Source organism: Triturus cristatus, chromosome 11, assembly GCF_964204655.1.
Source record: "Triturus cristatus chromosome 11, aTriCri1.1, whole genome shotgun sequence".
Lineage (NCBI taxonomy): Eukaryota > Metazoa > Chordata > Amphibia > Caudata > Salamandridae > Triturus > Triturus cristatus.
The window spans coordinates 484695403-484719393 of record NC_140594.1 but is presented as its reverse complement, the minus strand read 5'-3'; the positions used below and the strand labels follow the sequence as shown (position 1 = coordinate 484719393).

At 44.7% G+C, this 23991-nt stretch overlaps 1 protein-coding gene across 1 annotated transcript in view; it reads left to right on the top strand.

Annotated features, from left to right (window-relative positions):
* The window catches only part of ZMAT4 (zinc finger matrin-type 4), a 2296526-nt gene extending 2293762 nt beyond the window's left edge, over positions 1-2764 (top strand). Inside the window, exon 8 of the mRNA XM_085633137.1 lies at positions 2326-2764. Within this exon, the coding sequence (XP_085489263.1) occupies positions 2326-2344 (19 nt within the window). The 3' untranslated portion in view covers positions 2345-2764. The remainder of the gene's footprint in view (positions 1-2325) is intronic.
* Positions 2765-23991: the final 21227 nt, after the last annotated feature.

Genomic DNA, 23991 nt, shown 5'->3' with positions numbered 1-23991 from the left:
TGTTCGTGTTCTCATGCAACATCCATGGATTTTGACACATTCTCTGATTTACAATAACAAGTAAATCTGGGAATGTGCCAAAAATATATGCCTCCCCAGGAGGGGTGTAACGAGAAGAAATATCTTTATTTCTGCTAGTTTTTTCCTCTTTGTGCAGCACAAAGAGGAATAAAACTCTCAGAATTGTTTTTGTGCAGGAAGCGGAACAAAAACAATCTTGCCTACAACCCAGGCACGCTTGCACCATGGTGCAAGGGTGCCTGCATTGGCGCTAGGCTGCCAAAATGGCACAAGGGTAAAGCACAGGAATCTTCCATATTGGATAAATACGAATCATTCCTACCCTTTCCCTGTGATTCAGGGCAGTGCAGCAAGGTGACTTGCTGAGTTGCCTTGCACCACAAAAGTCATAAATATGCCCCAGGGGAAATTATCTTAGCTTGCATCATTTGCATCGACCGGTAAAGTGCATGCAATCTGGCATTATTTATTTCTATAGTAGAGAGCAGTAAAAGTTAATCTTCAAAAGCATCAAAATACGTGTTAAGTGTTCGTCCTGGATATCCTGCTACTCTACACTTTTTTTGCTAATTTGGTGCATAAATCGTACTGCTCATGCTAGTCAATTTCGGAATTCTGATCTGTTACATGTCCGTAGCCCGAGCTCGGTTTGTATTTTGGATCTTGTCTTGCTTCCCACAGTATGAAGTGATCTGATGCCCAAGGGCCTTAAACCACATAACCCAAAGGAATGGTTGACAAAGTGATGCCCATACACACATGCACACACACACATTGATGCCTTCCCACACGTACACACACAAACCCACACACATGTGGATACCTCATCGTCCCTTTTCACCCTACTGACCATTGAGGGTAACAATAAAGAAGTCCTTCTTCAATGGGATCTGCAGGCCTCCCTCAACCATGTGACTGCTGCACAGATATTGATGACTCTTGCCAGTCTGCTTTTGTCACTGCAACAGCCTGCCTTTTAAATAAAGATAGGAATACCTCAATGATGGGGTGCTATCTGTGATGTCACATGTTATATTATTCATGTTGTTTACCACATATGGGCCGCTCCCAGTATGAATGCCATGGACCGAACCGGGCCACAAGGCAGAAACATGTCGACCATCAAATATATAATGGTGTAGGGACAATTATATTCCTATCACACTGTCCATTTGTTTTAAAACACCATATATCTGCCATCCACATTAAACCATATTAGGCAACTATAATGGCTTTTTAAATTCACTCACTCTTTAAACTCACTCACTCACTCACTCTTTCACAGGCCCCCACTTAGTTTTGAAGTGCATCCCTGTCTTCAGGTGTATGCCCGCCCTCCACCAAACCAAGCTTTTGGAGGGCGAGGACTGGCCAATGATGAAGCATGACATCAGGTGGTGTGTGTGACCAGTCCGTAACTTTTTATGAGATGTCCCCACTCACTTTATATATATATATATCTATATCTATATATATATATATATATATATATATATATATATATGAGAACACGTTCAACACTTTTTTTATCATTAAAAATAAGTAACAATGCATTTGGGAGCCATTTCCACCAGAATTAAGGGCCTCATTAGGAAGGCGGGCGGACTTTAGTCTGCCCGACAAACTAGCCGTGTTGGGACCAGCCGCCAGCGGCGCGGCGGTCCCGCACCGAAAATTAGGATGCGACCACCACCGTGACAGTCGCAGTCCATATCTTTGACATTGCGGCGGGTGCTGCTTACAGCAGCACCCGCCGCAATGCCAAAGAGGCACGTCGTGCATTGCATGCACAACGTGGCAGGCACCGCGTGATGCCTGCCACCTTGAGCATGGCAATGTAGGGGGTACCATAGGTACCCCCAAGTGCAGCCCTCCACCCCCCAAACCCCCGGGGGCCCGCAAGGGGCCCCCAAAGCAATTCCCGCCAGCCTTTCCATGGCAGCATCGCCGCCATGGAAAGGCCCTAAAAACCCGGCATCATGATATGGACCTGGACCTTCCAGGCCCCGCCACCATATCATGCACCAGTTCTGCCCGGACGTCAATCGGAACGATTGCCGAACGGCGGAAAAGCGGCGGATGGACTTTCTGTCCTCCGCGGTACCCCCCACCATGGTAATGTGGCGGGCAGTAAATGATGTTCTGATGGCGGACGGATCGCCACTGCCGGCCGGGCGGTGCCAATCCGACCACCATCATAATGAGGCCCTAAATGTTTATCTTTAGGACGTCTGTGAAGATGTTTTGAAATATTTTTCAATTGTCCGAAATCTTCCTAACTCCTGGCTTTCATCTCTTTTTCAGCATCAAGAGCAACGAGTGAATCGACCAGCAAAATGAATTCCTATATCAAGATTTTTTCCAGAAAAATACTCCTTTCTCCTACTGAAAATGGCTGCTTTTGTTGGACAATACAACGTTTCTTATGTGGAATAGAAATTGCTGTTCATTTTTAATGATATTGGGCTAGAGAGTAGATGTGTATTTATTTTGTAAAGAATTTAAAGAAGCTAGAATGGAATTTATACATTTTCAAAATAATTAACTCACCAATGAGACCACAGTTCAGTGGCGCCAGGCTACCCTAAAGGAAATCTATCAGATTAAAATACAGCGGCAACAACTATTTTAATGTTTTTATATACATGCTCAGCTAGTTTAAAAGAGTGTAGAAACATTCAGTTTGACAAAAATGATTGTGATGTTATCAGTATTGAAACAGAATAAACAGAATGTATTCTTCATGTTTAATGTGGTCTCTCGTTGTTGAAGGAAACTCTTAAGTAGGCCTACTGCTTGATGTTTACTCCACCCATTTATCATTTAAATATACCTCTAAAAGCCCATAAAATCTGCCTTCTTTTTACTTCACTTGATATATACTATATATACTTGCATTGCTTTGAGAAGGGTAATATCATATGAGGTTTCCTGTGTTTGTTGTATTATTAGTAAATAACTCCATGGGTCCCCATGTACAGGTTTTCAGGGTAGACCAAGTATTGGAATATAAGGGGATTCAGTTGCAGAATTACTCTGGCACTAATATTGAGGCAGATTCAGCCTGCCCTAGTTGATCGTAATGTGTTCTGGTTCAAGTTAATGAAATCAGCATTTATGAAGAAGCCCTTTCTGTGCGCTGTGTCCATGGCACGAGCCTGCAGGAGGGTGAACTTATACTTTCATTTCCAGCAAGGGCAAAGTCTCTCTTTAAGGACAACCGGTACCTCCTTTTGCCATAGGACTATCCTGGCTGCGAGCAGTAGGTGGTCAAAGTACAGCTGCTGAAACCTACCATTCTTGTTGCCACACTCGGACCGACATCCATAAGAACAAGCAACGAGAGCCTGTCATTTGTCAAGTCCCAATGAGATAACTGAGATATGAAAGTGCTTTTTGACTTTCTCAAACTTTGAATGTAGGATGTATAGACCAATCCATATCATCTGAGAATGTTCCGTATCTCGGCATATATATTTTTATTTACAGCGATACAGTAATCACTTACAAAAAAAGTTTACCTTTTTGGTTTTAACAACCGTAAAATGAAAAAAGATTGGCAACAATTACGTCACTTAAAAAGGTGAAGTTAAAGGGTTTTTAGAGTTCAGGGGTGGGTATGAGTAAAGGGAGGTAAGATGTTTTAGGTTTCAGGAGCAGATAGTAGTAAAGTGAGGTAAGTGCAGAGTGGTGTAAAAAAGGGCGGGTGGCCTTGGACCACCTCTCTGCAAGGCAGCTCCCTGGCGCTTACTAGAGGTACCTGGTGGGCTAGTTGGCCCCCAGGGACCCTCAGGATTTAAGGGGACTTAATCCCCCAATTTAAAACTCGCCATGGGCGCGTTTGCACAGTGGTGAAGGCAGGGGCCGGGGCCTGATGTGACAAGTGTGCAAACGCACCCCGTGACTCGTTTTAAGTCGGGGGATTAGATCCCCTTGAATCCTGAGGGTCCCTGGGGTCCAGTAAGCACCACAGAGCTGCATTGCAGAGAGGTGTAAAAAGAGGCGTGGCATCAGACCACCTCTGCAACGCTGCCCAATGGCGCTTACTGGAGGTACCTGGTTGGCTAGTTGGCTCCCAGTGACCCTCAGGATTCAAGGGGACTTAATCCCCCAACTTAAAACACACCATGGGGCGTGTTTGCACACTTGTCACACCAGGCCACGCCCCCTCCCTTCATCACTGTGAAAACGCGCACCCTGGTGTGTTTCAAGTTGGGGGATTAAGTCCCCTTGAATCCTGAGGGTCCCTGGGGGCCAACTAGCCCACCAGGTACCTCCAGTAAGCGCCACAGTGCTGCATTGCAGAGAGGTGGTCCAAGGCCACGTCCCTTTTTACACCGTGTGGTCAATTATGGCTCCGGGGACCCCATCCCCCGGGGCCAGCCTGCCTTTTATTTATTTATTTTTAAAATGTTATGGGGGAGGGGGGCTGCGTGACCCCCCGGGCAACTTCTGGCTCCGGAGATCCCATCCCCCGGGGCCTCGCCACTTCCTTGGGGCTGTGGGGGGAGTTCCTTTTTTTTTTTCCATATATTTTTTATTTTAATCCTCAGAATACAGAGATGGTAGAACACAACAAAAATTCTTTTTTTTTCAGACATATAAAAAAGATACCGGATACATATAAAATGATAGAATTAGAGTTTCCAGCAAAAAAAAAAAAAGAAGAGATCAAAGCCATTTTTTGATAAAATCCCAAGTTTGTAAACCAAATCTTTTTTTCCTAGGTCGTTTAAGCCTATACAAAGCAGTTTCTAAATGGTATATAGCAAGAATCCTGGTTCTCCACTCCCAGAACGTGGGGGGATCGGGATCTATCCATTTTGATGTAATACATAGTCTAACAATAGACATACAAATAAATAGAAAGCGAGACTCTGGAGCATACCCCCCGCCATTGCCACTGCTTTATGGCATTCCAAACAGTACAACTTCGACAGTCAATTTGCATGTTATACCCAGAGAAGAGTTTAGAAAATGTTGAACCTCAGATAGAAATACAGCAAGCAGAGGACAAGCATAAAACATATGTACTGAGTCAGCGGCATAAAGCTTACATCTGGGACACTTGTCCCCCCTTCCTGTCTTCCATTTAGCAATTTTTTAGGGTGTATAGTAAAGATTAAAACCAGACATATAGAATTGGCTTCTCAAACTCCCCGCAAATAACACTGAATTAGCCATTTCCAGCATCAACGGTATGTCGATCGGAACAGCGCCAAGTCTACGTTTCCAATTTTTCTGCTGCACATCTAAATCGTCTGATTGAACAGAGATTAGGCATCGATATAACTGACCAATTTTACACTTGGCTGCAATCATTTTTATCAAGTTATTTCGCCCTTCCTGAAAGATTCCTTTCGACCGGGCATTCTCCAAAAAGCTATGTACCTGAAGAAATTTGAAAAAATCGCCCCTACGCAAATCAAATTTATCCTGAAGCTGAGCAAAAGACAGAAGCTGCCCAGATTCATATAAATTCCTGATAACCCGAATGCCCGACATCCCCCACCTACGAGAAACAGTATCTTGAAAGATACTAGGCAGTAGTCCTATAGATTCAAAAGGAGTCAGGAATGATATTTTTGAGATCTTATTCTTATACATGATGCGTGCCTTTTTCCAAATCAAAAAGGCAGCCTCCAGAACCTTAAACCGAGTCCTTTTGTAGTAACTCGGCTCTAGAATCCTTACTAAGAGGTATCGGGCATTATTACCTAGAATCATCTTATAGATTGACGGAGTGTGGGCAGGGTCATACATTGCTTCTTCACCAACTATTAGATCTCCAAAATGCTGGAGTAGGGAAGCCCAATAATAATACCTAAAATTCGGCACATCCCAGCCACCTCGTACTCTAGGTAGATTAAGCCACTTTATCGCCCTCCTAGTTCTCTTATATCCCCACATAAAGCGTGCACACATTCTTTCTATCTTAATGAATACAGCATTGGTAAATACCAAAGGTATAGCACGAAATAGATATAAAAACTTAGGAAGTATTGCCATTTTCAGCACATTGGATCGGCCATAAAGTGATAAATGTAAACGGTTACATTTTTCTAAGAGTTTGTTCGAGGAGTCTACAATCGGATCTATATTGGCCTCTGGTAAATTCTGGACGTCAGGAGTAATACGAATAACCAGATAGACTGCCTCAGGAACAGTTACGAGCTGTTGAGGAAGACCCACCTCAGAATGAAGGACTTGAGTCTTACCCAAATTTAGCTTATACCCTGAGACAGCACCAAATGAGTTAGTAATAGTTTCAATTCTGATCAAAGCGCTTTTGATGTCAGAGGATATTATTGCCAAATCATCTGCAAATGCCAAGACTTTGGGAGATTCTATCGGCGAGGCTACAGGGGATATCAGAGGGTCTGTCTCAAATTTGAGAATTAAGGGTTCCAGGTACAGGGTAAAGAGGAGGGGTGAGCAGGGGCACCCCTGCCGGATCCCCCTGTTCACCACAAATTCCTCCGACTCTCCACCCAGAATCCTAATAGTGGCCGTTGCGTTCTTATACAAAGCCTGTATAGCTTTTATAAAGGTTGACGGAAAGCCCTTCCAGGCAAGTACTGACTATAGGAAATCCCACGAGACCCTGTCAAATGCATTTTCGGCATCTAGGAGGGCAAATCCCATTCGGGATTTCGTCGCCTCAGCCCGATTGAATAATGCTATAACCTGTCTAATATGATCCGTAGTACTTCGTCCACCTATAAAACCATGCTGCCTCAGGGATACTAGCGGAGTAATAACTTTCCCCAACCTAATAGCTAGAATTTTAGAAAAGATCTTACTATCCACATTTATTAAAGAGATAGGACGATAAGACGAGAGTTCCATGGCATCCTTGCCCTTTTTTTTTAAATACCTCAATTGTGGTCTTTGACCATGAATTCGGTGACGTTCCGTCATAAACACCCTGTATTATAGAGAGCAATTCCGTTTTTAGAACATTGCAGAATGTTATATAAAATTCGAGAGGAACTTTATCTAGACCCATTGCCTTCCCTCGTGAGAGAGACAGAAGAGCCAACTCCACTTCTTCTCAAGTAATTACAAAAGCTAGATAATCCTTATTGCTATCTGATAGAACCGGACTTTCGGTCCCCGCTAAATATCCTTCCGCTATCGCAGTCTTATCGCTCATATAAAGCCTTTGATAAAATTCCCTAAATGCCTGCCTTATACTTAATGGAGAGGTCTGCACACTTGTCACATCAGGCCACGCCCCCTCCCTTCATCACTGTGAAAACGCGCACCCTGGTGCGTTTCAAGTTAGGGGATTAAGTCCCCTTGAATCCTGAGGGTCCCTGGGGGCCACCTAGCCCACCAGGTACCTCCAGTAAGCGCCACAGGGCTGCATTGCAGAGAGGTGGTCCAAGGACACGTCCCTTTTTACACTGTGTGGCCAATTATGGCTCCGGGGACCCCATCCCCCGGGGCCGGCCTGCCATTTATTTATTTTTGAAATGTTATGGGGGAGGGGGGCTGCGTGACCCCCCGGGCCACTTCTGGCCCTGGAGACCCCATCCCCCGGGGTCTGGCAACTTCGTTGGGGCCATGGGGGGAGATCCAATACCCCACAGTCCCGCCGGCTTCCCGCCTCCTGCGGGAGCTGACATTGCTTTTCCATACGGGGAGCTGCTGACATGCAGCTCCCCGTGTGGAAAAGCAATCTGCTTTGGATTTTGGAAGCGATAGCAGGAAACCTGCTTTTGCTTCCAAAATCCAAAGCAGAGTTTGCTATGACAGGGCGGGAGGCGTGCTTCCACCCTGTCAGAGCAAACAACAGTGTCCCGGGGGTGGGCACCCGGGACACTGCAAGAGCCGTGGGGTTGGCGGTCTTCAGGGCCATGGAGTGCTCAAGGAGGGTGGCTGCATGGCCCCCTCCCTTTGTGAAAATAGCCCTGGGGAGGTGGTGGTCCCCGGGGCTCGGGGGTCCACAGCGAACCCCCGCATTTACAATATTAGTGCTACGGGCTGGTGGTGGTCCTCGGGCGTGTGGGGGGGCTCGAGCCCCCCCACACAGATTGAATTCTTTCAACAAAAAAAAACAAGCCCCGGGGAGTGGCAGTTCCCGGGGCAGCGGGGGTCTGTGTGCCCTGTGAATATTTGAGAAAAGCCCCGGGTGGTGGTGGTCCCCGGGGCTTGGGGGGGGCCATGGAGGCCCCCCACAGATCAATAAAAACACAATGTGCTATGTGGAAAGCCCATGGAGTGCGGCCTCGGCTGAGGGGTACATGAGGGTGCGCAAGGAGGAGGAGCAGTGAGGCTACGTAATACACATTGATGCCGCTCATTTGCAAAAAGCAGTACATGGTATACAGGAATCACAAAGTCACACTTATCACACACCAATTAACCAGTGAGCCTTCCAACTCATCATGCAGTGCGAACTATAGACTCATGTCTCTCTGCACTTTCACAGGTGACCAAGGATATGCACTCAGTGCTTGGATGATGGCACCCCTCCGAGCCCCGAACACACAGGCCCAGAAACAGTACAATGCGGCCCACAAACGCACCAGGGGCATCGTGGAACACACATTTAGTGTGTTGAAGTCATGTTTCAGGTTCCTGGACGTCACAGGTGGAAGGCTCCTGTACAGCCCAGACATTGTGTGCAAATTGATCATTGTATGTTGTGTGTTGCACAACATATGTGTACACAGCAAGGCACCATGGATAACAGTTCCAGAGGAACCTGACGATAATAATGAAGATGAGGCAGGTGGACCACACCCCACTGCAACGGCAGCAGGAATAGCCCGTAGGGACTCCATCCTTGCAAGTTTCTTCTGATGAGCACGTCACATTGTGACAGTCCTTGACAATCTTGGGACAGTACCAAATGACCACAGGCATAGCATGTGCCAATGAATGCATTGCAAAATGACATTCCCTGGATGCATGTTACTCCTGTACAGGCACATCACTCTGACAAGTGTGAGTGCGTCATGTTTTGCTTATGATGTTATGATTTGTTCATGGATGTTGGGTGTGTCACCTCTGTGCAGAGAGGCTGTTTGGGGTGTCACGTATTCAAACTGCCAGTTCTGTGTGTCACAGTTAGTAGGGTATCCCACCCTTCGCCGTTTCACAAGTGTCTAAGATCATTCCATAGTGGATGCCATTTGTGACCTACAGATGGTAATGGGGCTCCTTTTGGTGTCAGTTATGTGCCACCATGATTCAGGGATGCCCCCTGTGACTCAAGTCCCACAACATGGGCAACATGGACGTAAGCGGGAGTCACTGCCCCTACATTCGTCCACACTGTCATATTTGATTGATCGTGGGCATGGCACATCTGTGTGCAGGAGGGGTTGCTTGTCCCTCTGCAATGTGAAGGGGAGATGTGGTTTCACAGTGTGTTCCATGCCTGTGTCTGCATTGGTGCAGTTTACATGCAGACTTCATGTCAATATACATTGTGACTGTGAGGAGATGCCTATGTGATGTGGGACAAAGGTCATTTGTTCTACGTCATGGATGTGGGGTTGAGCTCGTACATTGTCATCTCACCATTTTTGTACTCTGCTTTTATGGTGCATTTTCCCGCATGACACATGGGAATTGCAGGACTATCACTGGTTATCGCTGATCCTTGTATTGCGATTGGCCTCATCGCTACTATTTTCACGTTCGTGTTTCGCGTTTTTGGGGCGTCACGTTACTGTTAACGCGGTTATTTGATGCGTTGTCGTGGATCTATCGCATGGTACTGCCATGTTGGGAATACCACGTTAACACGGAGTTATTTTTCCGTGATAGACTGCGATGTGAAGAGTTGCGTTAAGCTAAATTTACGATGGTTATCACACGTTCTTGATAATATCCCCCTAAGTGTATCTGAATAAATAGATATTGGTTTGTATTCTCTACAGTCTGACCAGCTCTTAATTTGGTATGGAAGGCTGAGAGGTGGTCGTGAGTGACCTGGGAGACCCTAATCAGGCCACTTATTCACCACTGCAGATTGAAAATTTTCTTTTTGCAATTTTGCTGCAAATTCGTGGGTGGATCAGTCAATTTGTAGCACAGTTGAAAAAAAAAACAAGTGGTCTCTCGTGCATGTTTGCACTATAGCTCCTGGGTGGGCCAGGTCCCATGGCAATTAAACAAATAAAAGGAGAGGTGCATGGGTCCCACCTACTAGGGTCTTATTAGCCCTGAGGAGCACCACATCCCTGGGGCTTTATTATCATAATTGGGGTGAGCACTCAGACCCTCTCCATAAACTTAGTGAGCCCCAGGGACCACCACCTCCCTTGGACTTAATTTTTTTAAAGGAGTGGGAGTGCACAGCCCCCTTGCTGGGGCTGTTGATACCCAGAGGACCACCACCTTCCTGGGACAGGGCGTGTTTGCACACGCACCTAAGGCCACGTCCCCTCCCTTCACCACTGTGTAAACACACCCTGTGGCAGTTTTAAATTGGGAGATTAAGTCCCCTTGAATCCTGAGGGTCCCTAGGGTCCAACTAACCCACTAGGTATCTCCAGTAAGCGCCACAGAGCTGCGTTGCAGAGAGGTGTAAAAAGGGGTGTGGCCTCTGAACACCTCTCTGCAATGCAGCTCCCTGGCGCATACTGGAGGTACCTGGTGGGCTAGTTGGCCCCCAGGGACCTTCAGTACTGAAGGGAAATTAATTCCCCAATTTACAACTCGCCAGGGAGCGCGTTTGCACAGTGGTGAAGGAAGGAGGTGGGGCCTGTAGTGACATGTGTGCAAACATGCCCTGCGGTGCGTTATAAGTTGGGGAATTAAATCCTCCTCAATCCTGAGGGTCCCTGGGGGCCAACTAGCCCACCAGGTACCTACAGTATGCGCCAGGGAGCTGCATTGCAGAGAGGTGTTCGTAGGCCACGCCCTTTTTACAACACTCTGCAACGCAGCTCTGTGGTGCTTATTGGAGATACCTGATGGGCTATTTGGCCCCCAGGGGACCTCAGGATTGAAGAGGAATTAATTCCCCAACTTAAAACGTGCCACAGGGCGTGTTTGCACACATGTCACCTCAGGCCCCGCCCCCTACCTTCACCACTGTGCAAACGCGCCCCGTGGCGCGTTGTAAGTATTAAGTCCCCTTCAATACTGAGGGTCCCTGGGGGCTAACTAAATTTTATTTTTTTAAAATTGAAATTCGTGGCCCCTCTCCCGAAGCCATAACCGCCCCGGAGACCCCATCCCCTGGGACATGGCCAGTTTTTATTTTAAAATCTATTTGGAGGGGGCTGCGTTGCCCCCCTCCTCAGGCCATTTATGGCCCCGGGGACCCCGTCCCCCGAGGCCGGCCTTTGTTTTTTTTGTAATTATTGAGGAGGGCGGCCACGTGGCTCCCCTCCCGGGCCACTCATGGCCCGGGGACCCCATCCCCTGGGGCCGGACCTATCCGTTGGGGACTGTGGGGGTGTTCCCAATACCCCCACAGTCCTGCAGGAGCCGGCATTGCTTTTCCACACAGGGAGCTGCTAAGATGCAGCTCCCGTGAAGAAAAGCAATCGGCTTTGGTTTTTGGAAGAGAGAGCTTCCAAAAACCAAAGCAGTTTGCTGTGGTAGGGCGGGAGCCGCGAGGCTCCCGCCCTGCCATAGCAAACAGCAGTGCCCCGGGGGTAGGCACACCGGGACACTGCAGGAGCTGGCCCTGGGGGGTGGTGGTCCCCAGGGCCATCACAGAGCTCCAGGAGGGGGGCCGCACGACCCCCCCTCCCAACATGTGCAAAGCCCCGGGGAGGTGGTGGTCCCCGGGGCTCAGGGGTCCGTAATGGACCCCCAAATTTTAAGAATTAGAGCCCCAGGGAGGTGGCAGTACCCGGGGCGTGTGGGGGGGTTCGAGCCCCCGCACACAGGTAGTTAATTTTTTTTTAAAACAAGCCCCAGGGTGTGGCGTTCCTCGGGGCTGCGGGGGGCCATGTGCCCCCACCAATATTTTATAAAAGCCCTGGGCGGTGGCGGTCCCCGGGGCTTGGGGGGACTTTGAGCCCTCCACCTATTTACTGTTCAAGCCCGGGGGTGGCGGTCCCCGGGGCTGCGGGGGGCCATGAGCCCCCCAGCAAATACTTTTGAAAACCCCCAGGGGGTGGCAGACCCCAGGGCTGAGGGGCCCCTTTGGACCTCCCATTATAATCTAAACATTGCCCTGGGACTTGGCCCACCTGGGGGCTAATTAAAAACGAAGCACGGGAGCCCACGCTTCGTTTTTTTCATTTTCGCGGCCGGATCCACAGATCCTCCACGTATCTCGCGGGTTTTTAAAAAACAATGTTTTTTATGGCCCTGGGTGTCCTTGTGGGACCCCCTGAGCAGGCCTAGGGGGTCAGGGTGGTTCTACCCTGCCCCCTTTTCGTTTTTTACACGTTTGTTTTTTGCTTTTCTTGTGCCTCGGTTCTACCTCTGAATGCCTTCTTGATGGAACCAAAGTAAACAAGCATTGAAAATGCAAAAGGTCTCACCCTTGTTTAAGTTAAAGCAATTCTGTTTGTAATTACATGGCTTTTTAGCTTTGCGTGTATTAGTGTTTTTCAAACTTTCATGTACATAAGATGCATACATGTATATGTATATGTATGCATGCATTTATATTTGTATTTATACAGATATGCAGGTTATATATATGTTTATATATGTATGTATATATATACACATACATATATATAAATGCATATGCATATATAAGCATATATATATATATGTGCATATGTGTGTGTGTAGAGAGAGGTAGAGAGAGGTAGAGAGGTAGAGGTGTAGAGGTAGAGAGGTAGAGAAGTAGAGTGAGGTAGAGAGAGGTAGAGAGAAGAGAGTGAGTAGTAGAGAGTAGTAGAGAGTAGTAGAGAAAGTAGCAGAGAGTGAGTAGTAGAGAGTAGGAGAGTGAGTAGTAGAGAGTGAGTAGTAGAAAGTGAGTAGAAAAGAGTGAGTATTAGAGCGTGAGTAGTAGAGAGTGAGTAGTAGAGATTAGTAGAGAGTGAGTAGTAGAGTGAGTAGTAGAACGTAGTAGAAGTAGTAGAGAGCAAGTAGTAGAGAGTGAGTAGTAGAGAGTGAGTAGTAGAGAGAGAGTAGCAGAGAGTGAGTAGTAGAGAGTAGCAGAGTGAGTAGTAGAGTGAGTAGCAGAGTGAGTAGTAGAGTGAGTAGTAGAGAGAGTAGTAGAGGGTAGTAGACAGTGAGTAGTAGAGTAGTAGAGAGTGAGTGGTAGAGAATATTAGAGTGAGTAGTAGAGAGTAGTAGAGTAGTAGAGTAGGAGTAGTAGAGAGTGAGTAGTAGATAGAGTAGTGGAGTAGTAGAGAGAGAGTAGTAGAGAGTGAGTAGTAGAGAGTAATAGAGAGGAAGTAGTAGAGAGTGAGTAGTAGAGAGTGAGTAGTAGAGAGTAGTGGAGAGTGAGTAGTAGAGAGTAGTAGAGAGCGAGTAGTACAGAGTAAGTAGTAGAGAGTGAGTAGTAGAGAGAGAGTAGTAGAGAGTGAGTAGGAGAGAGTGAGTAATAGAGAGTAGTAGAGTGAGTAGTAGAGAGGGAGTACTAGAGAGAGAGTAGTAGAGAGTGAGTATTAGAGTAGTAGAGAGTGAGTGATAGAGAGTAGTAGAGAATGAGTAGCAGAGAGTGAGTAGTAGAGAGTGAGAAGTAGATAGTAGTAGATGAGAGAAGTAGAGAGTGATTAGTAGAGAGTAGTAGCGAGTGAGTAGTAGAGAGTGAGTAGTTTAATTTAAAAGCAACACAATGAGGGGGTTCATTTTGCCATAGAACTTATGATTAGTGCTGAAAAAAGAAAAATTAGGGCACATTTTGAGTGACTTCTCAAATCCTCTTCTATTTCAGTAAACAATTCTGACATGCAGACTGAAACATGCACTTTCAATACCAGCAGCAGTCTTGCCTGGTGAGCAGTAGCTTTACTGCAGTGATCTAATAAGCAACTAGAGTGCTCACATTCCGAATTTATGGCAAATGTGTGACACATCTGAATGCCTTCTTGATGGAATCAAAGTAAAAAACTGAAAGTATTTCCTACTGATGAGACTGTAGTAAATGAGGAAATTAGGAAACTTCATAACAAATAAGTCTCCCAAGATGGCCACCAGAGACAAAAGAGCCCAAATGTAGCACAAATATCACCCAGATGTAGCCCAAGTATAGCCCAATGACAGAATGCCCCAGAGTGTTCTAAAGAACAACTAGAGCGCTAACAGACTTACTTATGACAAAAGTATGGCACATCTGAAGCCATCTTGATTGGAATAAAGTGGTAACACTTAAAACATTTTCTTTGCAAGGGAAAAAAAATAGAGGCTTCATTTTGTCATAGAAATTATGATTAGTGCTGCAGAAAGAAAAATTAGGGCACATTTTGACTTCTCAAATCCTCTTCTATTTCATGAAAAAATTCTGACATGCAGACTGAAACATGCACTTTGAATACCAGCAGCAGACTTCCCTGGTGAGCAGTAGCTTTACTACAGTGATCTAATGAGCAACTAGATTGCTACCATTCAGAATTTATGGCACAAGTGTGATACATCTGAATGCCTTCTTGATGGAACCAAAGTAAACAAGCGTTGAAATGCAATAGGTCTCGTCCTCTTTAAGTTAAAGCGATTCTGTTTGTAATTAGATGGCTTTTTAGCTTTGGGTGTATTAGTGTTTTTCAAACTTTCATGTACATAAGATGCATACATGTATATGTATATGTATGCATGCATTTATATTTGTGTTTATACAGATATGCAGGTTATATATATGTTTATATATGTATGTATATATATACACATACATATATATAAATGCATATATAGGCATATATATATATGTGCATATGTGTGTGTGTAGAGAGAGGTAGAGAGGTAGAGGTGTAGAGGTAGAGAGGTAGAGAAGTAGAGTGAGGTAGAGAGAGGTAGAGAGTAGAGAGTGAGTAATAGAGAGTAGAGAGTGAGTAGTAGAGAGTAGTAGAGAGTAGTAGAGAAAGTAGCAGAGAGTGAGTAGTAGAGAGTAGTAGAGTGAGTAGTAGAGAGTGAGTAGTAGAGAGTGAGTAATAGAGAGTAGTAGAGAGTGAGTATTAGAGAGTGAGTAGTAGAGAGTGAGTAGTAGAGATTAGTAGAGAGTGAGTAGTAAAGTGAGTAGTAGAATGTAGTAGAGGGTAGTAGAGAGTGCGTAGTAGAGAGTGAGTAGTAGAGAGTGAGTAGTAGAGAGTAGTAGAGAGTGAGTAGCAGAGTGAGTAGTAGAGAGTAGGAGAGAGAAAGTAGTACAGAGTGAGTAGTAGAGAGTAGTAGAGAGTAGTAGAGAAAGTAGCAGAGAGTGAGTAGTAGAGAGTAGGAGAGTGAGTAGTGGAGAGTGAGTAGTAGAGAGTAGGAGAGTGAGTAGTGGAGAGTGAGTAGTAGAAAGTGAGTAGTAAAGAGTAGTAAAGAGTGAGTATTAGAGAGTGAGTAGTAGAGAGTGAGTAGTAGAGATTAGTAGAGAGTGAGTAGTAGAGTGAGTAGTAGAACGTAGTAGAGAGTAGTAGAGAGTGAGTAGTAGAGAGTAGTAGAGAGTGAGTAGTAGAGAGTGAGTAGTAGAGAGTAGTAGAGAGTGAGTAGCAGAGAGAGAGTAGTAGAGAGTAGTAGAGCGTGAGTAGTAGAGTGAGTAGTAGAGAGTAGGAGAGAGAGTAGTAGAGAGTGAGTAGCTGAGAGAGAGTAGTAGAGAGTAGTAGAGCGTGAGTAGTAGAGTGAGTAGTAGAGAGTAGGAGAGAGAGAGTAGTAGAGAGAGTAGTAGAGAGTGAGTAGTAGAGAGTGAGTAGTAGAGAGTAGTAGACAGTGAGTAGCAGAGAGTGAGTAGTAGAGTTAGTAGTAGAGAGTAGTAGAGAGTGAGTAGTAGAGAGTGAGTAGTAGAGATTAGTAGAGGGTGAGTAGCAGAGAGAGAGAGTAGTAGAGCATGAGTAGTAGAGTGAGTAGTAGAGAGTAGGAGAGAGAGAGTAGTAGAGAGTGAGTAGCAGAGAGAGAGTAGTAGAGAGTAGTAGAGCGTGAGTAGTAGAGTGAGTAGCAGAGAGTAGTAGAGAGAGAGTAGTAGAGAGAGAGTAGTAGAGAGTGAGTAGTAGAGTGTGAGTAGTAGAGAGTAGTAGAGAGAATAGTAGAGAGTGCGTAGTAGAGAGTAGTAGAGAGTGAGTAGTAGAGAGTGAAGGAGTAGTAGAGAGAGAGTATTAGAGAGTTGTAGAGAGTGAGTAGTAGAGTGAGTAGTAGAGAGTAGGAGAGAGAGAGTAGTAGAGAGTGAGTAGCAGAGAGTAGTAGATAGTGAGTAGTAGAGAGTGAGTAGTAGAGAGTAGTAGAGAGAGAGTAGTAGAGAGTGAGTAGTAAAGAGTAGTAGAGAGTGAGTACTAGAGAGTAGTAGAGAGTGAATAGTAGAGAGCAAGTAGTAGAGAGTGTGTAGTAGAGAGTGAGTAGTAGAGAGAGTAGTAGAGAGTGAGAAGTAGAGAGAGTATGAGAGAGTAGTAGAGTAGTAGAGAGTGAGTAGTAGAGTGAGTAGTAGAAAGTAGTTGAGAGCAAGTAGTTGAGAAAGAGTTGTAGAGAGAGAGTAGTAGAGAGAGAGTAGTAGAGAGTGAGTAGTAGAGAGTGAGTAGTAGAGAGTAGTAGAGTGAGTAGTAGAGAGAGAGTAGTAGAGAGAGAGTAGTAGAGAGTGAGTAGTAGAGAGTAGTAGAGTGAGTAGTAGAGAGTGAGTAGTAGAGAGAGAGTAGTAGAGCGTGAGTATTAGAGTAGTAGAGAGTGAGTGGTAGAGAGTAGTAGAGAATGAGTAGTAGAGAGAGAGTAGTAGAGAGAGAGTAGTAGCGAGAGAGTAGTAGAGAGAGTAGTAGATTGAATTGTAGAGAGTGAGTAGTAGAGAGTAAGTAGTAGAGAGAGTAGTAGAGAGTAGTAGAGTAGTACACAGTGAGTAGTCGAGAGTGAGTAGTAGAGAGTAGTAGAGAGTGAGTAGTGGAGAGTGAGTAGTGAGTAGTAGAGTGTAGTAGAGAGCAAGTAGTAGAGAGTGAGTAGTAGATAGTGAGTAGTAGAGAGTAGTAGACAGTGAGTAGTAGGGTAGTAGAGAGTAAATGGTAGAGAGTGGTAGAGAGTAGTAGAGTGAGTAGTAGAGAGCAGTAGAGGAAGTAGTAGAGAGTGAATAGTAGAGAGTAGTAAAAGAGTAGTAGAGAGAGTAGCAGAGAGAGTAATAGAGAGTAGTAGAGCAGTAGAGTATGAGTAGTAGAGAGTGAGTAGTAGAGAGAGTAGTAGAGAGTAGTAGAGTAGTCGAGAGTGAGTAGCAGAGAGTGAGTAGTAGAGAGTAGTAGAGAGCGAGTAGTAGAGAGTGAGTAGTAGAGAGTGAGTAGTAGAGAGTGAGTAGTAGAGAGTGAGTAGTAGAGAGTGAGTAGTAGAGAGTGAGTAGTAGAGAGTGAGTAGTAGAGAGTGAGTAGTACAGAGTAAGTAGCAGAGAGTGAGTAGTAGAGAGAGAGTAGTAGAGAGTGAGTAGTAGAGAGTGAGCAGAAGAGAGTAGTAGAGTGAGTAGTAGAGAGGGAGTACTAGAGAGAGAGTAGTAGAGAGTGAGTAGTAGAGTAGTAGAGAGTGAGTGGTAGAGAGTAGTAGAGAATGAGTAGTAGAGAGAGAGTAGTAGAGAGAGTAGTAGAGAGAGAGTAGTAGAGAGAGTAGTAGAGAGTAGTAGAGTGAATTGTAGAGAGTGAGTAGTAGAGAGTGGGTAGTAGAGAGAGTAGTAGAGAGTAGTAGAGTAGTACACAGTGAGTAGTAGAGAGTGAGTAGTAGAGAGTAGTAGAGAGCAAGTAGTAGAGAGTGAGTAGTGGAGAGTGAGTAGTAGAGAGTAGTAGAGAGCAAGTAGTAGAGAGTGAGTAGTAGAGAGTGAGTAGTAGAGAGTAGTAGACAGTGAGTAGTAGGGTAGTAGAGAGTAAATGGTAGAGAGTAGTAGAGAGTAGTAGAGTGAGTAGTAGAGAGTAGTGGAGAGCAAGTAGTAGAGAGTGAGTAGTAGATAGTGAATAGTAGAGAGTAGTAGACAGTGAGTAGTAGGGTAGTAGAGAGTAAATGGTAGAGAGTAGTAGAGAGTAGTAGAGTGAGTAGTAGAGAGTAGTAGAGTAAGTAGAGGAGAGTGAATAGTAGAGAGTAGTAAAAGAGTAGTAGAGAGAGTAGCAGAGAGAGTAATTGAGAGTAGTAGAGCAGTAGAGTATGAGTAGTAGAGAGTGAGTAGTAGAGAGAGTAGTAGAGAGTAGTAGAGTAGTCGAGAGTGAGTAGCAGAGAGTGAGTAGTAGAGAGTAGTAGAGAGTGAGTAGTAGAGAGTGAGTAGTAAAGAGTGAGTAGTAGAGAGTGAGTAGTAGAGAGTGAGTAGAGAGTGAGTAGTAGAGAGTGAGTAGTAGAGAGCGAGTAGTACAGAGTAAGTAGCAGAGAGTGAGTAGTAGAGAGAGAGTAGTAGAGAGTGAGTAGTAGAGAGTGAGCAGAAGAGAGTAGTAAAGTGAGTAGTAGAGAGGGAGTACTAGAGAGAGAGTAGTAGAGAGTGAGTAGTAGAGTAGTAGAGAGTGAGTGGTAGAGAGTAGTAAAGAATGAGTAGTAGAGAGAGAGAGTAGTAGAGAGAGAGTAGTAGAGAGAGAGTAGTAGAGAGAGTAGTAGAGAGTAGTAGAGTAAATTGTAGAGAGTGAGTAGTAGAGAGTGAGTAGTAGAGAGAGTAGTAGAGAATAGTAGAGTAGTACACAGTGAGTAGTAGAGAGTGAGTAGTAGAGAGTAGTAGAGAGCAAGTAGTAGAGAGTGAGTAGTGGAGAGTGAGTAGTAGAGAGTAGTAGAGAGCAAGTAGTAGAGAGTGAGTAGTAGAGAGTAGTAGAGAGTGAGTATTAGAGAGTGAGTAGTAGAGAGTGAGTAGTAGAGATTAGTAGAGAGTGAGTAGTAAAGTGAGTAGTAGAATGTAGTAGAGGGTAGTAGAGAGTGCGTAGTAGAGAGTGAGTAGTAGAGAGTGAGTAGTAGAGAGTAGTAGAGAGTGAGTAGCAGAGTGAGTAGTAGAGAGTAGGAGAGAGAAAGTAGTACAGAGTGAGTAGTAGAGAGTAGTAGAGAGTAGTAGAGAAAGTAGCAGAGAGTGAGTAGTAGAGAGTAGGAGAGTGAGTAGTGGAGAGTGAGTAGTAGAGAGTAGGAGAGTGAGTAGTGGAGAGTGAGTAGTAGAAAGTGAGTAGTAAAGAGTAGTAAAGAGTGAGTATTAGAGAGTGAGTAGTAGAGAGTGAGTAGTAGAGATTAGTAGAGAGTGAGTAGTAGAGTGAGTAGTAGAACGTAGTAGAGAGTAGTAGAGAGTGAGTAGTAGAGAGTAGTAGAGAGTGAGTAGTAGAGAGTGAGTAGTAGAGAGTAGTAGAGAGTGAGTAGCAGAGAGAGAGTAGTAGAGAGTAGTAGAGCGTGAGTAGTAGAGTGAGTAGTAGAGAGTAGGAGAGAGAGAGTAGTAGAGAGTGAGTAGCTGAGAGAGAGTAGTAGAGAGTAGGAGAGAGAGAGTAGTAGAGAGAGTAGTAGAGAGTGAGTAGTAGAGAGTGAGTAGTAGAGAGTAGTAGAGAGTGAGTAGCAGAGAGTGAGTAGTAGAGTTAGTAGTAGAGAGTAGTAGAGAGTGAGTAGTAGAGAGTGAGTAGTAGAGAGTAGTAGAGGGTGAGTAGCAGAGAGAGAGAGTAGTAGAGAGTAGTAGAGCATGAGTAGTAGAGTGAGTAGTAGAGAGTAGGAGAGAGAGAGTAGTAGAGAGTGAGTAGCAGAGAGAGAGTAGTAGAGAGTAGTAGAGCGTGAGTAGTAGAGTGAGTAGCAGAGAGTAGGAGAGAGAGAGTAGTAGAGAGAGAGTAGTAGAGAGTGAGTAGTAGAGTGTGAGTAGTAGAGAGTAGTAGAGAGAATAGTAGAGAGTGTGTAGTAGAGAGTAGTAGAGAGTGAGTAGTAGAGAGTGAAGGAGTAGTAGAGAGAGAGTATTAGAGAGTTGTAGAGAGTGAGTAGTAGAGTGAGTAGTAGAGAGTAGGAGAGAGAGAGTAGTAGAGAGTGAGTAGCAGAGAGTAGTAGATAGTGAGTAGTAGAGAGTGAGTAGCAGAGTGAGTAGTAGAGAGTAGGAGAGAGAAAGTAGTACAGAGTGAGTAGTAGAGAGTAGTAGAGAGTAGTAGAGAAAGTAGCAGAGAGTGAGTAGTAGAGAGTAGGAGAGTGAGTAGTGGAGAGTGAGTAGTAGAGAGTAGGAGAGTGAGTAGTGGAGAGTGAGTAGTAGAAAGTGAGTAGTAAAGAGTAGTAAAGAGTGAGTATTAGAGAGTGAGTAGTAGAGAGTGAGTAGTAGAGATTAGTAGAGAGTGAGTAGTAGAGTGAGTAGTAGAACATAGTAGAGAGTAGTAGAGAGTGAGTAGTAGAGAGTGAGTAGTAGAGAGTAGTAGAGAGTGAGTAGCAGAGAGAGAGTAGTAGAGAGTAGTAGAGCGTGAGTAGTAGAGTGAGTAGTAGAGAGTAGGAGAGAGAGAGTAGTAGAGAGTGAGTAGCTGAGAGAGAGTAGTAGAGAGTAGGAGAGAGAGAGTAGTAGAGAGAGTAGTAGAGAGTGAGTAGTAGAGAGTGAGTAGTAGAGAGTAGTAGAGAGTGAGTAGCAGAGAGTGAGTAGTAGAGTTAGTAGTAGAGAGTAGTAGAGAGTGAGTAGTAGAGAGTGAGTAGTAGAGAGTAGTAGAGGGTGAGTAGCAGAGAGAGAGAGTAGTAGAGAGTAGTAGAGCATGAGTAGTAGAGTGAGAAGTAGAGAGTAGGAGAGAGAGAGTAGTAGAGAGTGAGTAGCAGAGAGAGAGTAGTAGAGAGTAGTAGAGCGTGAGTAGTAGAGTGAGTAGCAGAGAGTAGGAGAGAGAGAGTAGTAGAGAGAGAGTAGTAGAGAGTGAGTAGTAGAGTGTGAGTAGTAGAGAGTAGTAGAGAGAATAGTAGAGAGTGTGTAGTAGAGAGTAGTAGAGAGTGAGTAGTAGAGAGTGAAGGAGTAGTAGAGAGAGAGTATTAGAGAGTTGTAGAGAGTGAGTAGTAGAGTGAGTAGTAGAGAGTAGGAGAGAGAGAGTAGTAGAGAGTGAGTAGCAGAGAGTAGTAGATAGTGAGTAGTAGAGAGTGAGTAGTAGAGAGTAGTAGAGAGAGAGTAGTAGAGAGTGAGTAGTAAAGAGTAGTAGAGAGTGAGTACTAGAGAGTAGTAGAGAGTGAATAGTAGAGAGCAAGTAGTAGAGAGTGTGTAGTAGAGAGTGAGTAGTAGAGAGAGTAGTAGAGAGTGAGAAGTAGAGAGAGTATGAGAGAGTAGTAGAGTAGTAGAGAGTGAGTAGTAGAGTGAGTAGTAGAGAGTAGTTGAGAGCAAGTAGTTGAGAAAGAGTTGTAGAGAGAGAGTAGTAGAGAGAGAGTAGTAGAGAGAGAGTAGTAGAGAGTGAGTAGTAGAGAGTGAGTAGTAGAGAGTAGTAGAGAGTAGTAGAGTGAGTAGTAGAGAGTGAGTAGTAGAGAGAGAGTAGTAGAGCGTGAGTATTAGAGTAGTAGAGAGTGAGTGGTAGAGAGTAGTAGAGAATGAGTAGTAGAGAGAGAGTAGTAGAGAGAGAGTAGTAGCGAGAGAGTAGTAGATTGAATTGTAGAGAGTGAGTAGTAGAGAGTAAGTAGTAGAGAGAGTAGTAGAGAGTAGTAGAGTAGTACACAGTGAGTAGTCGAGAGTGAGTAGTAGAGAGTAGTAGAGAGTGAGTAGTGGAGAGTGAGTAGTGAGTAGTAGAGTGTAGTAGAGAGCAAGTAGTAGAGAGTGAGTAGTAGATAGTGAGTAGTAGAGAGTAGTAGACAGTGAGTAGTAGGGTAGTAGAGAGTAAATGGTAGAGAGTGGTAGAGAGTAGTAGAGTGAGTAGTAGAGAGCAGTAGAGGAAGTAGTAGAGAGTGAATAGTAGAGAGTAGTAAAAGAGTAGTAGAGAGAGTAGCAGAGAGAGTAATAGAGAGTAGTAGAGCAGTAGAGTATGAGTAGTAGAGAGTGAGTAGTAGAGAGAGTAGTAGAGAGTAGTAGAGTAGTCGAGAGTGAGTAGCAGAGAGTGAGTAGTAGAGAGTAGTAGAGAGCGAGTAGTAGAGAGTGAGTAGTAGAGAGTGAGTAGTAGAGAGTGAGTAGTAGAGAGTGAGTAGAGAGTGAGTAGTAGAGAGTGAGTAGTAGAGAGTGAGTAGTAGAGAGTGAGTAGTACAGAGTAAGTAGCAGAGAGTGAGTAGTAGAGAGAGAGTAGTAGAGAGTGAGTAGTAGAGAGTGAGCAGAAGAGAGTAGTAGAGTGAGTAGTAGAGAGGGAGTACTAGAGAGAGAGTAGTAGAGAGTGAGTAGTAGAGTAGTAGAGAGTGAGTGGTAGAGAGTAGTAGAGAATGAGTAGTAGAGAGAGAGTAGTAGAGAGAGTAGTAGAGAGTAGTAGAGTGAATTGTAGAGAGTGAGTAGTAGAGAGTGGGTAGTAGAGAGAGTAGTAGAGAGTAGTAGAGTAGTACACAGTGAGTAGTAGAGAGTGAGTAGTAGAGAGTAGTAGAGAGCAAGTAGTAGAGAGTGAGTAGTGGAGAGTGAGTAGTAGAGAGTAGTAGAGAGCAAGTAGTAGAGAGTGAGTAGTAGAGAGTGAGTAGTAGAGAGTAGTAGACAGTGAGTAGTAGGGTAGTAGAGAGTAAATGGTAGAGAGTAGTAGAGAGTAGTAGAGTGAGTAGTAGAGAGTAGTGGAGAGCAAGTAGTAGAGAGTGAGTAGTAGATAGTGAATAGTAGAGAGTAGTAGACAGTGAGTAGTAGGGTAGTAGAGAGTAAATGGTAGAGAGTAGTAGAGAGTAGTAGAGTGAGTAGTAGAGAGTAGTAGAGTAAGTAGTAGAGAGTGAATAGTAGAGAGTAGTAAAAGAGTAGTAGAGAGAGTAGCAGAGAGAGTAATTGAGAGTAGTAGAGCAGTAGAGTATGAGTAGTAGAGAGTGAGTAGTAGAGAGAGTAGTAGAGAGTAGTAGAGTAGTCGAGAGTGAGTAGCAGAGAGTGAGTAGTAGAGAGTAGTAGAGAGTGAGTAGTAGAGAGTGAGTAGTAGAGAGTGAGTAGAGAGTGAGTAGTAGAGAGTGAGTAGTAGAGAGCGAGTAGTACAGAGTAAGTAGCAGAGAGTGAGTAGTAGAGAGAGAGTAGTAGAGAGTGAGTAGTAGAGAGTGAGCAGAAGAGAGTAGTAAAGTGAGTAGTAGAGATGGAGTACTAGAGAGAGAGTAGTAGAGAGTGAGTAGTAGAGTAGTAGAGAGTGAGTGGTAGAGAGTAGTAGAGAATGAGTAGTAGAGAGAGAGTAGTAGAGAGAGAGTAGTAGAGAGAGAGTAGTAGAGAGAGTAGTAGAGAGTAGTAGAGTGAATTGTAGAGAGTGAGTAGTAGAGAGTGAGTAGTAGAGAGAGTAGTAGAGAATAGTAGAGTAGTACACAGTGAGTAGTAGAGAGTGAGTAGTAGAGAGTAGTAGAGAGCAAGTAGTAGAGAGTGAGTAGTGGAGAGTGAGTAGTAGAGAGTAGTAGAGAGCAAGTAGTAGAGAGTGAGTAGTAGAGAGTAGTAGACAGTGAGTAGTAGGGTAGTAGAGAGTAAATGGTAGAGAGTAGTAGAGAGTAGTAGAGTGAATAGTAGAGAGTAGTAGAGTAAGTAGTGGAGAGTGAATAGTAGAGAGTAGTAAAAGAGTAGTAGAGAGAGTAGTAGAGAGTAGTAGAGTAGTCGAGCGTGAGTAGCAGAGAGTGAGTAGTAGAGAGTAGTAGAGAGCGAGTAGTAGAGAGTGAGTAGTAGAGAGTGAGTAGTAGCGAGCGAGTAGTACAGAGTAAGTAGCAGAGAGTGAGTAGTAGAGAGAGAGTAGTAGAGAGTGAGTAGTAGAGAGTGAGCAGAAGAGAGTAGTAGAGTGAGTAGTAGAGAGGGAGTACTAGAGAGAGAGTAGTAGAGAGGGAGTAGTAGAGTAGTAGTAGAGAGTGAGTGATAGAGAGTAGTAGAGAGTAGTAGAGTGAGTAGTAGAGAATGAGTAGTAGAGAGTGAGTAGTAAAGAGTGAGAAGTAGAGAGTAGTAGCAGAGAG